Genomic DNA, 14,173 nt, shown 5'->3' with positions numbered 1-14,173 from the left:
ATAGCCATTTCTCAGTCCCAATTCCTAATTCTTCAAAGAGCATTGGATTTGCCCAACTTTGGTTGTCCCATCACTGTGACCCAAATCAGAGTTATGGGGAGGTATGGGGAAGGTTGGCCATGGTTTGGGGAGCATATCCCCATGTATGGAAGTAGAGCAGACACCCCAAATATGTCTTTTTCACATGTATAGTAGTGAAGATATGTGCTTTATGTACTCTAGTCTTTGGCCACAGTCATGTGTCTAATGCCAACCAGAGCTTTAAGAATTCTTCAAGTCACCATGAGAGTATATGTGGTGGAGTATTGCAAACCTGTCCCCCCTCTTAGACAAGCACCTCAGAGATCATATCCTATCTTTGTACGTGGATATCTACTGTCACTACTGCTCTATATCAATTCGTAGGGCTGTGGAAAAGTGGAAGCTCTAATCTGTGGGTCTAGGAGAACTTCGGAAAGTTGATCTAATCCACACCTTTCTTCTTTCATTCTAAAAATATGTTAGGGGACGTTGTGTTAGGTCCTGTGGGAAAGCTGAAATGAGTCAGGAATGAATCTCTTCTCAAGATGCTTATGATCTATTGCAGGTGTCAACAAAATTCTTATAAGGGACAGATAGTAAGTATTTTAGGCTTTCTGCTCATATATGATCTCTCCTTCCTCTTTTTCTTCTCTTTTTCCTCCTTTATTACTACCCTTTGAAAACTGTAAAAACCGTTCTTAGCTAGCTGGTCATATAAAAGCAAACTGTGAGGCACTTTTAACTCATAGGACGTGGGTTTTTTGACCCCTGATTTAGTGTAAAAGGCAGGCATGTGCTCATATACATAGATAACTAAACCCAAGGGGAGTGCTGTGATGTAGTGAGAACAGACCTCTAGAGTCAAAAGATTTGCCCGTAAACATTGTCTTTTATAAGCTGCATGACCTTGAGCAGGTTCCTTATCCTCTGAGTCTCCAGTCTCCTAACGTGGACAGTGTGAATAGTAACAGACCTTCCTCAAGGGGCTGATTTGAGGATAAAATGAGATAATACATGTAAAGTACTTGGTATAACGTCTGGTGCATAGAATGTGCTCTGTAAGCTTTAGCCACTGTTGTTACGGTAAGTGCCATGTGACAAATGACACAAGATGGGATGGGAGGTCAGAGGAAGGAGCAGTCTCTTCAAGCTTTGCCTTGGAAGAAGTGGCCTTTGAACTAGGGCCTGAATAGCACAGGTGAGAGAGAGAGAGCATCCAGGTAGAGAGGAGGGCCTTTCCTGAGAGGCAGTGAGGAGCAGGTGCCAACAGACTCTGAGGGAGACTGACAAGTCTATAAATGACAGTCCTTTGGGAGTAATTACAAAAACCTCCTGGACACACAAACAAGTGGCCTTCAGAGAGATTTGTCTCCAGAAACCTTTCCCTGAAGGAGCCAGTAAGGAATTTGCTAATAGCTGTGTCTGATGGCATTCACTTAGCTCTGGGCTCCCCCTTACCCCTGAATGAAGACATGATGTACAGCAGGATGGACCCTTCACCAGATGCATGATCTTGGGCACAGAGTAACCACCCCCATCCCACTCAACACGGCTCCTGGAATGATGCACCTCTGCCTCATCCCTGCCAGCTGACTACTGGGTACTCTTTCTGAGAAGTAGGTCTCCAGCAGTGCCCAGATCGCACTGGATAACCAAAGGCCCTTAGAGGGGACTCCTATGCTAGCAAAAGGAAAGACTTTCAATCACAGGGAATTAGTCAACCATGAAAGCATGAGGGGTTCATTCCAGAAAAGTCTATGACAGAGGTGCCCACTTGTCTGGTCCCAGACCCAGGCAAATCTCATTTACAGAAATGGAAGGTTCCAGACATTTTATCCTGAGTCTTTAAACATTTGAGTCACTTCGCATCAATTCTGATTCTATATCTTTCTGATGATAATTTGGCTTTCCCCATGCATCTGCCTGTAAGGAGAGAATGCAAGGGCTGCAAGATGACAGTACCTAACCCCTATAACCGTTGTAAATCTCATTGTAAATTTGGGCTGATACATCAATCCTTGTGAACTTGGTTAACATTAGTCAGTATCCTTGGACCTAATCATCTCTGGGACAATATGAAGACAAATTTCCGAACCTGGTCTTGGGTGGAAACAACTTTTTATATTATTTCAGATACATTTTTTTAAAATAGGCTCCACGCCCAATGTGGGGCTTGAGCTCATGGCCCTGAGATCAAGAGTCGGATGCTCTACTGACTTAACCATCCAGGTACCCCACTCCACATATATACTAATGGTTTCTCACACATCTCCAGGAAAATTTTTAATTGGTCCATAGAAGAATTAACACTGGCCTTTGGTTTCTGCTGGAAAAGTCAAGTTCAGTTAAATGACTCAAAGTTCAGTTAAATAGCTTTGCTGGATGATAGGGGAGAACTCACATTCACATTACTTTTAAGAAATCAATCCATTAAAGTCACAAAATTTATTACCAACTGGCCTTAGCAGCAAGCAAAAACACTATGTCTTGATACTTTGTAACTAAAACATGGAAGTCAAGTCTTTGGACAATGGGTGATGGAGTAGGGATGAGAGAGTTACAGAATAAGGTCAGTGAGGGAGGCCATGTAGATGGAGCACAGTGTGGGCATGTACTTCTCAACTTTTAGGTGAGTAAACATAACTTCATCTAAGCAATGAATTCGTACAAATATAAGTCTTAAACGTTTCGAAGCAACATAACCTTAACATTAAAGTTCACATTCTATAGATTACATTTTTTTAGTCTTTGAATTTAGGATTTTCTGAGAGGAATTTTTGTTAAGTTTATTTTGAGAAAGAGAATGTGCACAAGCTGGGGAGGGGCAGAGAGAGAGGGAGAGAGAGAATCCTAAGTAGGCTCTGGGGTGTCAGCTCAGAGCCTGATGCAGGGTTTGATCTCTTTTAAGGGGAATTTTTGCAAACAAATTAACCAGGACACAATTTAATGGTGATTATATGCAAAATAAGCACAGAAAGAAAGGACCTTCACCCCAATCAGAATTTCTCCAGATTTTACTCTTATATTCTCCAGATATATTCTCCAGATTTTACTCATATATATATATATATATATATATATATATATATATATATATATATATATATATTCTATATTCTCCAGATTACTCTTAGCTAACTACACATAATGGCCTGTTCACTGTCCTCTTAAAGACCTGGGTCTTCCTTTTAAAAAGACCTAATGTCCGATTCTCAGGCCCTTGAGATTCTGATGTCATTAGTCTGGGGTTCAGCCTCAGATGTTGGAATTTGTAATAAGCTCCCAGATGACACTAATGTAAGGGAGGTGAAGAGCCACAGATGCACTAGCCAGGGCAGGGTCAGTGGGGGTTAGAATTTAAGTCTCCATCTGAGGATGGAACTAGAATTTAGGTCTCCTAGTTTTTAGCCCTTTCCAGGGCCTACAAGGAGAACCTCCCTCTTCTTCTCCCATCCTGAGTTGAGTATTGGAAAGCCTTGGCTGTACTGGTAGCTTGCCCCATGACACTTTTTATCAGTCTTGGTGTAAACTGAACAGCGACTTCTCTAATTGCATCTGTGGTTGAGTTTCTAGTCACAGAAAAGGCCTCAATTCCAGACCCTCTTTGCGTGACAGAGAACTGCTTTCTGTGACATGTGACTCTTTAAGGTTCTGTTCAGCTCCATCCCAGACGGGAGAAGGGCATCTGGTGCCCTGCCCTGGCCTGGACAAAATCCCTAGAGTTCTTTTCCAGCCCGGAGATTTTCTTTCCGCTTGACCTGCTTCTCCAACTCTAATTCCCCACCTTTTGAAGCCAACTGTGGTGTAAAGATCACTTTGCAATGAGTTGTTTGGGATTACACATTAACCATTTTATCAGGCTTCTGAGTGTTTTTAAGCCAGGCTTTGGTCAAAGGCTTTCTAAAATGCCCATTCCTTTATTCATTCTGAAAAGTGGTTAAACATTTTACTATGGAAAATTTAAATGTATACAAAAGTAGTATGTAGTAGAATGAATCCCCATGTACCCATCACCCAGCTTCAGTGGTTACCAGATAATTCATGGCCAATCTTGTGTCTCTACTCCCTCCTTGCTGCCCGTCCCTCCACCCACACTGGATCACACTGACACAAATCCCATACACCATATCATTCTATCTGCAAATATTTCAGTGTGTGTTTCTAAAAGATAAGGCCTCTTTCTTCCTTCCTTTCCCATTTTTTTATTATGATAAAATATGGTGCTATCTTAGCTATTTTTTAGGTGTGCAGTTCAGTGATTTTAAATATATTCAGCCATCACCACTATCCATCCTCATGGTTCTTTTAACTTATAAAACTGAAACCCGGTACCCATTGAACAGTAACTCCCCCTATATTCCCCTACTCCAGCCCCTGGAAACCACCATTTTACTTTCTGTCTTCATGATTTTGACCACTCTAGATGCCTCACAGAAGTGGAGTCATACCATATTTGTCTTTTCATGCCTGGTTTATTTCACTTTGCATAATATCCTCAAGGTTCATCCATGTTGAGGGATGTGCCAGGATTTCCTTCCTTTTTAAGTCGCAATAATATTCCATTTATGTATATACCACATTTGGCTTATCCATTCATCCATTAGTGGACACTTGGGTTGCTTCCACATTTTAGCTATCATGAATAATGCTGCTGTGACCATGGGTCCTGATCCGCAGACTGTCTTCAAAACCCTGTTTTCAATTATTTGGGGTAAAGGCCTCTTTCTTTTTAATACAACCATAATACCACTGTCACATATTTTTTCTAAATGACACTAATTCTTTATCTTCACAGAATTATCTAGGCAGTGTCTATATCTCCCAGATTATCTCATATTTTTATTTTTTTATTTTTTATTTTTTATTTTTTTTCAACGTTTATTTATTTTTGGGACAGAGAGAGACAGAGCATGAACGGGGAGGGGCAGAGAGAGAGGGAGACACAGAATCGGAAACAGGCTCCAGGCTCTGAGCCATCAGCCCAGAGCCCGATGCGGGACTCGAACTCACGGACCGCGAGATCGTGACCTGGCTGAAGTCGCACGCTTAACCGACTGCGCCACCCAGGCGCCCCTATCTCATATTTTTAAAATATAACTGGTGCACATACTGCATTTGGGAGATCTGTCTCTGAAGCCATTCTCTACAGGTTCCTCCTCTTTCCCTTGTGATTGTTGTCATTGCTAAAGAAGCAGCATTTGTCCCATATGCTTTCCACATTCTGGATTTTGTTGTGTCTCTGTGATGGTGCTTAACCTGTTCATCTGCCCCTGTATTTCCTGTGAATAGGTGGTTGGGTCCAGGCTTGTCTAATTCCTGTCTGAGGTGTCTGCTTCTATCAGGAGGCAGCTCCTGCCCCACTGGTCTATGTGTGTGTCTGTGATGTTACTAGACTATGACGATCATTGCTTAGATCATTCTAAGTATTTTTAAGCACACTTAAGCCCTATGATTGTGTCTTTTCCCCAGTCATTTCCTCATAACTGGACTTCACCCAAAGTGATCAGTGAGGCCTCACTGCCCTCAAGCAGGAAGGAGCAAGCATTTAATGACTGTAAGGGAACAGCAGTGAGGAAACAATGGTCCCTGTCCTCAAGAAGCTTGATGTCTATTTGGGGGAAGCAGGTATCTATCAAAATAACCAGGAAACACAATTGACTACAATTAACTGTTCGTTTTAGCCTCTGAGCCCCACAAGTCAGGAACGTTATGTAGGACAGTCTATTGCAGAGTTGCCTGGGTTCCATTCAGGTATTCTGATGTAATAGATCAAGATAGATCTAGAAATCAAGATTTCTAGAATAGATCTAGAAATCAAGATTTTAAAAGCATCTTGGGTATTTTTCTGTGCACCTAAATTTAAGAATCCTCATCCTAAGACAGTGGTTCTTTTTAGAAATTTTTTTAATGTTTATTCATTTTTTAGAGAGAGACAGAGTGTGAGCTGGGGAAGGGCAGAGAGAGAGGGAGACAGAGAATCCAAAGCAGGCTCCAGGCTGTAAGCTGTTAGCACAGAGCCCAACGTGGGCTTGAACTCACAGACTGAGAGATCATGAACTCGTCAAAGTCAGACGCTTAACCAACTGAGCCACCTGGGTGCCCCCTAAGACAATGTTTCTTAAAGTGTGTTCCCTAGATCACAGCATCAGCATTATCTGGGAACTTGTTAGAAATGTCCAAATTCTTGGTGTTCCCTCTCTCTCCAAAATTAATAAATAAGCTTAAAGAGAGACTGACAATGCCAGGGTTTGAGAGACTTCAGAGAGATGTGAGGTTTCCTGTACGTTGGTGGAAGTGTAAATCGGCAGAAGCTTTCTGGAGAAGAGTTTGGCAATGCATATCATACACTTAAAAATATACAGACATAGCAGTTCCATTTCTGAGAGTTTATCCTAAGGAAATTATGGAGTCGGGCCAAGGACATTCAATCCAGCCTTGTATATGATAAAGAATAATTAGAAATAACCTAAATGCCCACCAAGTGAGGATTATTCATATTAGTTGTCATCCATTCACACAGTGAAATACTAAAGAGCCTTTAAAATGATATCAGTGTTTATAGACATGAAAGAATTAATGTCCAGTAGATATTCTGCCTTTTCAGTGGTGTCATTAATGCAAAATTGTGTATGTGCCCATGTACACATATGCATTTATACACACAGAGATCTATAATGGGAGTCATCAAAATATCAACCACGGTGTCCTCTGGTTGGGAGATCTTTGAATGCCTCTACTTTCTTATCTTTTATTGTTTCTAAAATGACAAAAGCAATATTCTTTATTTCTACATTAATAGCTAACACCAACAGAATGAGCATTATATGTCAGGCACTGCTCTGATTGCTACTGTTAATAATTAATTAATAATATTAGTTAGTGCTGTTATTCCTGTAGAAAACAATATGATAAGGTTCATAGCTAGTAAATGATGGAGCTGGGATTCAAACCTGGTTGTCTGGCTCTATAGGCTGCGCTGTTGCTACATGAATTAACCCAAACAGAGTGAAAGTCTCTTAACCCCTCCCCCACTAGCAAACCCACTCCTCTCCCCAGAAGTAACCATCTTGTTAACCATTTGACAGGTAGCCTTCCAAAGCTTCTGTCAGGCACTTTTAGACACATGTGGCCAAACAAATAGATGTGTGTTTGTTTGTTTGTTTCTTTCTTTCTTTCTTTCTGAAATGGCATGGTATTATCTATCTTGTCAGTATGCATAATTCATCCTCACACTTTTGACCTCTGAGGGGTATTCTGTGGCAGGGATGCAGGGAATCAATGTGACGATGGCCCTACTGGAAACTGGCGGTCTCTAGTTCTTCACCTCAATGGACAAAGCTGCAGTTGAGTATTCTTGTAGACATACTACTGTGATATTTCTGCATTAATTTCCTAGAAATGGAACCATTACAGCAAAAGACATGCACACTAAATGTTGAAAGCAGCTGCCCAGTCCCCACACCAAGACCATGCTGCTACACAGCATATACACACATTGTGTTTACATACACATGCACTGTGCATGCACATCTACCAAGTTAGTGCCCTGCCTATATCCCCTTGTGTTTTCACCAACACAGGAAGTTGTCAGCCCTTTTCATTTTTGCCAATAGGAGAAATAAAGAATGTCATTTAATCTCCAATAATGTAAATGTCCTCAATTACCAGTAAAGTTGAAAATCTTCTTGGCCCTCTTCATTTCTTTCCAGAAATGTTTGCTCGTCATTTGGGTAATTTGACTTTTTCTTATTAATGTGAAGTTTTGCTATAGTATAGATACCAGTTTTTTTGATGCCCTGTGTGTTGTAACAGTTTTCCCACTGTGTTGCATTTCTTTGAACTGTGTCTTATTTTGTAATACAGATGTTTTAGCTTAGTTTATTTTTATGTAACAAAATCTGTCCATTTTTCCCCTTGTGGCTTCACATCTTGTCTAGGAATTCTTTCTGTACAACTAAGAATATTAGAAGACTCTTTCATATTCTCTTCTAGTATATTTGTATTATTCTTTATACATTTTTAATTATTTATTTGAATTGTGGTGAAATATATAAAACATGAATTTTACCATTTTAACCATTGTTAAGTGTAAGGTTCAGTGGCCTCGGGTATATTCACACTGCTCTGCAGCCATCACCACCATCATCTCCAGAACTTTTATCATCTTGCAAAACTGAACCTCTCTACTGTCTCAAATTCCCACTCCCCACTCTCCTCAGCCCCTGGTAGCCGCCACTCTGCTTTCTGTCTCTGTGAATTTAACTACCCTGGGTCTCCATGCAAGTGGAAATCATATAATGTCTATCTTTAGGCCTCGCTTATGTCACCTAGCATAAAGTTTTCAAGGTTCATCCATGTTGTAGCATGTGTCAGAGTTTCCTTTCTTTTTAAGAGTCAATAATATTCCATCATAGATTTAATTTTATGTTTAGATTTTAACCTACATAGAATTTAATACTGTGTTTGGTGAGAAGTAGGTTGAGAGGTTACGGGTTTTTTTATTTTTAGGTTGGTCATCTTTTAAACAACTCCTATAAAAACCCACATTCCCATAGGGGGCCCAGGTCTGCTTCTGGACTGTTGTTCATTGATCCTTTGGTCTATATCTAGACTGGAAATAAACTATTTTAAGTACTCCAGCTTTTCGGCAAGTTTGTTTACCTGCTAAAAGCATGTCCATCCGTTCTTCTTCCTATTTAGCCTTTCTTCAACCACTTTTAGACAAACTTCAGAATTAGTCAGGGCCCCAAAATACTCTTTTAGGATTTTGACTGGAATAACTTGAAGCTACCCAGTAAGTTGGGGTTGACATCTTGCAAAATGGAGCCTGCTAACCTTGCTCTCCTGGCAGCTTTCCAGGCTGTGTGGTGCTGCCCTCTGCAGGGGAGATACGGGTCACTGCAGCCACGGCTGCCTCTGTCCAAGGCCATCTCACTCCACTCCTCAACTCAGCCTCTGATGCCAAGTCTTCCAGAAAGAACAAATTCCTACACATCCTTGGTTTAATTTCTTTCCTTCCCCAAATGACATTTGCATTTTAACATGAACTTTCCGAACCAAAAACCCAGAGTGGACATGTAGAATCTTCATGCCCCACAGTAGAAGCCATGGGGAAATACTTTTTTTGTCAGAAATGCTTTCTCTGCTGCCAGCGAACCACACCACATAAGGCAGATACTGAACACATGTGTGACCAGCCCTGAGTAACCAGGTTCCAGTTGATACTTTTAAAAAAAATTTTATTTAGTTAACACACAGTGCAATATTGGTTTCAGGAGTAGAATTAAGTGATTCATCACTTACATACAATACCCAGTGCTCATTACAAGTGCCCTTCTTAATACCTATCACCCATCCAGCCCATCTCCCATCTACCTCCCTCTATCAACCTTCAGTTTGTTCTCTATTGTTAAGAGTCTCTTGTGGTATGTTTCCCTCTCTCCTCTTCCTCCCCACCCCCCACCTTCCCATATGTTCATCCAAATTCCACATATTGGTGAAATCATGGCATTTGTCTTTCTCTGACTTATTTCGCTTAGCATAATACATCTAGCTCCATCCATGTTGTTGCAAATAGAAAGATTTCATTCTTTGTTATGGCTGAGTAATATTGCATTGTGTGTGTGTGTGTGTGTGTGTGTGTGTGTGTGTGTGTGTGTGTGTGTGTTCTTTATCGATTCATCAGTCAATGGACATTTGGGCTTTCTCCATTGTTAGTTATTGTTGATAATGCTGCTATAAACATTGGGGGACATGCACCCCTTCAAATCTGTATTTTTGTATCCTTTGGGTAAATACCTAGTAGTGCAATTGCTGGATCATAGGGTAGTTCTATATTCAGTTTTTTTTAGGAACCTTCATATTGTTCTCCAGAGTAGCTGCACCAATTTGCACTCCCACCAATAGCGCAAGAGGCTTCCCCTTTCTCCACAACAACACCTGTTATTTCCTGTGTTAATTATAGCCATTGTGACAGGTATGAGGTGGTATCTTATGGTTTCGATTTGTATTTCCCTGATGATGAGTGATGTTGAGTATCTTTTCATGTGTCTGTTAGCTATTTGTATGCCTTCTTTGGAGAAGTGTCTATTCATATCTTCTGCCCATTTATTCACTGGCTTATTTGCCTTTTGGGTGTTGAGTTTGATAAGTTCTTTATAGGTTTTGGATACTGACTTTTTTTCAGATGTGTCATTTGCAAATATCTTCTCCCATCCCATAGGCTGCCTTTTAATTTTGTTGATTGTTTCCTTTGCTGTGCAGATGCTTTTTATCTTGATGAAGTCCTAATAGTTCATGTTTGCTTTTGTTTCCCTTCAGAGATGTGTCTAGTAAGAAGTTGCTCTGGCTAAGCTCAAAGAGGTTGCTGCCTATGTTCTCCTCTAGGATTTTGATGGTTCCCTGTCTCACAATTAGGTCTTTCAGATACTTTTTTTTTTTTTTTTTTTACAAAACAGCTTTATTATTATATTTTAAGGTCAACTTCCCTCATTTTAAATGTACAATTAAATAATTTTTAGTAAATGTACAGATGTGCAACCATCACCAAATCCAGTTTGGGAACATTTCTGCCACCCCAAAAAGATCCCTCATGCCCATTTATGGTCATTCTCTGGATGTCACTGTGCCCTGAGCATGCCATCATCAGAGGAAGTGGGGATGGAGTGAGGGAATTCCCAGGATCCTCTGCCTGTCAGTCTAGCACCAGTGTCCCAACAACATGCAGCAGATGAGTTGCGGGCCAACATCCCTCGCCCTGAGGGGAACTAACAGGTGCTCCTCCAGAGGGTGCTGGCCACACTGAACCCCATCCTAACCCCTTTCAGGTGGATAAAGTTTGAAGAAAAGGTAGAGGAAGGAGGCGAGCGCTGGAGCAAGCCCCATGTGTCCACACTGTCGCTGCACAGCCTCTTCGAGCTCCGGACCTGCTTGCAGACGGGGACGGTGCTGCTGGATTTGGACAGTGGCTCCTTACCACAGATCATAGGTGAGGCAGGGACCACTGGGGCCCCTGAAAGCCATGGCTGCCTTATGCCCACTCTGGGTCTGTGTAGCACCCACTTGATCCTGCAGAAACCAGGCTTTGGGTCTGACGCTCCCAAAACAGTCTCAGTCCCATGTAGAGCTCCAATGGGGAAAAGACCATCCTATGAATGCCATCCAGCAATGGAGCAAAAAGAAGATGGGCTTTCTAGTGTTCTCAGAGACACCTATTGCCATGGCAACCTGTTGCTTGTTAGAGTAAATGGATCATCATTCATCTTTAGGAAATTAGCTCTTATTTAGTGGAGTGGTGAAGGAGGGGGTGGCTCACCTTATTATCCCTAAAACGTCTTATGAATTTTGTTCAGAAATTTGCCACCAGTATTTTGCCTGAAATACGTTTCTAAAAGGAATTCATGTTAGGACTAAAACCATTGAACACAGCAGTTTTGTTCTTCTCAGGGTATTTCGTTTACTTTTCACAATAGCACTGATAGAGCATAGAATTTTATATACACATACATACACACAGACACACACACATGTACAGACATGCACATACCCAAAGGTTGTGACTTGCCCATATTTCTGCAGTTTGTGGCAAGCCAGGACTATTTCCACATCTCCTGCTTCCTTTAGTCACTTTTAATCCCATTAATAACAAATGAAACTGAAGACTCCCATACCCCTGGTCATTCTGTCCCACATGGATGAGGCATGTCTGTTCCCCACTTAGATGATGTCATCGAGAAGCAAATTGAGGACGGCCTCCTGCGACCAGAGCTCCGGGAGAGGGTCAGCTATGTCCTCCTGAGGAAACACCGTCACCAAACCAAAAAGCCCATCCATCGCTCCTTGGTTGACATTGGAAAGTCCGTCTCTTCCACCACCAGTGAGTTGGGCCATATGCTGGTGGGCATTGGGCATGTGGGGGCCTGTGTCAGGTCCCAGCCTCCAGGTGAGCTTTCCTCGGTGGCTGCAGGGTCTTAGCAACTTGGAGGCTCCCTGGACTTCATGATCCTGGAAAAATTCTGAGGTTCTGGGGATCCATCAGCCTCCTTCTCTAGCAGGCCTGCAGAGACTCCAGCCATATCCCAAAATTATCCCCACCACCAGAGCAGAACCATTCCTAGGAAGAGAGTTGGTTCTCAGCCTGTGCTGCACAATGCAATCACGTGGGGGTATGAGACAGGTCCCAATGCATAGGCTCCACCCTGGGAGTTGGATTCAGTTGGTCTGAGGTATGGCCTGGAAACAGGAAGTTTAGAAAGCTCCCCAGGAGATTCTCATGTGTGGTCAGGCTTGCAAAATGCTGGTGGAGATGGCATGTTTATGGAAAGAGTTCAAAAGTTTCCCATTGAACCCCCAAGAAGAGCCAAAAGCCTTGGCAGAATATTAAGCACATCAAGGTGGTAGAAGGTTCTGGGTTCATCTCAAGTGTGCCAGGGCTTGTAAGTCTGGCAGCTGTGTTACTCTGATTAGCAGAGCCTGGGTCATTAGGGAGAATGGATTGTTCCACACACACAGCTCAAACCTGCAACCCTCCCCTGTTGATATTGCAGAGTCAAAGTGCCCAGACAGCAGCCTTGCTGAACATACTAGATAAATGCAGTAATCAGAAAAAAGTCCAGAAGGTTGCTAAATGAAGAACCTTGAGCAATTTCTTTAGATGAATTGTTTTAAAATGGAAAGTGTTTAGCATATAACTAGCAGGTACATAGCACTTACCATGTTCCAAGCACTGTTCTGAGTGTCCACATGTGTTAACTCACTTCATCTTCACAATAACCCTGTGGCTAGGTACTGGTCTTGTTATCCTCATTTTACAGATGAGGAGCCTGAGGCGCCAAGAGGTTAAGTTATTTGCCTAAGGTCACACAGCAAGTAAGTGGTGGAGTCAGGGATGAACCCAGGAAGTCTACAACACCTGCTGCCTATTTAACAATTGTGTGTCTCACTCTCAAGAGTACAAATATTTTCTGTAATCTTGTTCAGACTATTAACTTCAAAAACAGAACACAAAACAACCAAAATACACTTTCTTCCTGAAAGGGGAAGAGATGCATCTCACAGCCCAGCTTTGTTTAGGTGGAATGACCGTGCTAACTGCAGGGGCTGTGCTGTAGATCAAGGCTGCTGAAGCCAAATCCCTTCTGTTCCTCCTCCCAGATCGCAGCCCAGCCCGGAGCCCAGTGGCTGGTCCAAGCCTACATCACTCCACCGAGGACCTGAGGATGCGGCAAAGCGCCAATTACGGAAGGCTGTGTGAGTGTGTTCTTGGCTGCTGCAAGGCAGCTTTGTTCTATGTCGGCTTCCATAGACTTTCAGAGTTGGAGGAGATAAAGGTCAGGACCTGTCTAGAATTTTCAGGACAGGCATCAGGAGAAATCTAACCTTCACCTCAAACCTGGGCTGTCCTTAGGACCTAACTCACTACCCTACGTTTCTATGTAACTACTCTGAATAATGCAACTCTAAATCAAGTGCTGGCATAATCAATAACAATCCTATGTGCTAGGCATTTTTTATCTTAGTCTCTACCTTTGTCTTCACCAAACTGATCATTAGCCCCATTTTTGGTAAGAAGTCTTCCTTGAAACTGAATTAGATACAAGCTAAGAACTTTCCCCCGGGACAGTCAGAGAACACTGCCATCCCTGGGTGAGAGTCTTGTGCACCACAAAGGTGGGATGCTGGCAATCACAGCCCCCTGAGGAAATGGGTGAGGGGGCTTGTGAAGTACACAGTCATAGACAGGGCTTTTCAGGCAATTCATGGGGGTGAGGGTGGGGTAACTGACAGGTAAGCTGTGAAGCAAAGAAAAGAGAGAAGTTGCAAAATGGAAAGAAAAATGAGTGAGAGGAGTATGTTCCTTTAAATACTTTTACTAAAATGCCAAGGTATGTACAGGTTATGCCACCTGTACCCTGACCAGGTTCAAGGAATGATTTGGAGGGCAGTGTGGGCCCTGCCCAAGGCCTCAGGTAGTTTTTTCTGCTTGTTGTTGGTGACCCCAGAACACACTTAGTCTTCCTAGCATTGGTTATTCCATGTAGGGATGCCAGGAGGCAGCAAATGGTTTTGGGGCAAGCCTTCCTCCCAGTTGTTCATTGTGTCTGAGGTCACCCTTGTGCCCAATACTGCAGTGGAGACCCAGATAAAACATTCT

General features: G+C 42.3%; 1 protein-coding gene across 9 annotated transcripts in view; it reads left to right on the top strand.

The window, feature by feature from the left end:
• SLC4A5 (solute carrier family 4 member 5) overlaps positions 1 to 14,173 on the top strand; it is a 109,640-nt gene that overhangs the window by 51,326 nt on the left and 44,141 nt on the right. For all 9 annotated transcript variants that reach the window (XM_045054425.1, XM_045054426.1, XM_045054430.1 and 6 more), the window contains 3 exons: positions 10,848 to 11,008; positions 11,741 to 11,896; positions 13,174 to 13,269. In XM_045054425.1, the coding sequence (XP_044910360.1) occupies positions 10,848 to 11,008; positions 11,741 to 11,896; positions 13,174 to 13,269 (413 nt within the window). The remainder of the gene's footprint in view (positions 1 to 10,847; positions 11,009 to 11,740; positions 11,897 to 13,173; positions 13,270 to 14,173) is intronic.

Source organism: Felis catus, chromosome A3, assembly GCF_018350175.1.
Source record: "Felis catus isolate Fca126 chromosome A3, F.catus_Fca126_mat1.0, whole genome shotgun sequence".
Taxonomy (NCBI): Eukaryota; Metazoa; Chordata; class Mammalia; order Carnivora; family Felidae; genus Felis; species Felis catus.
This window is presented reverse-complemented; position numbering and strand designations above follow the sequence as displayed.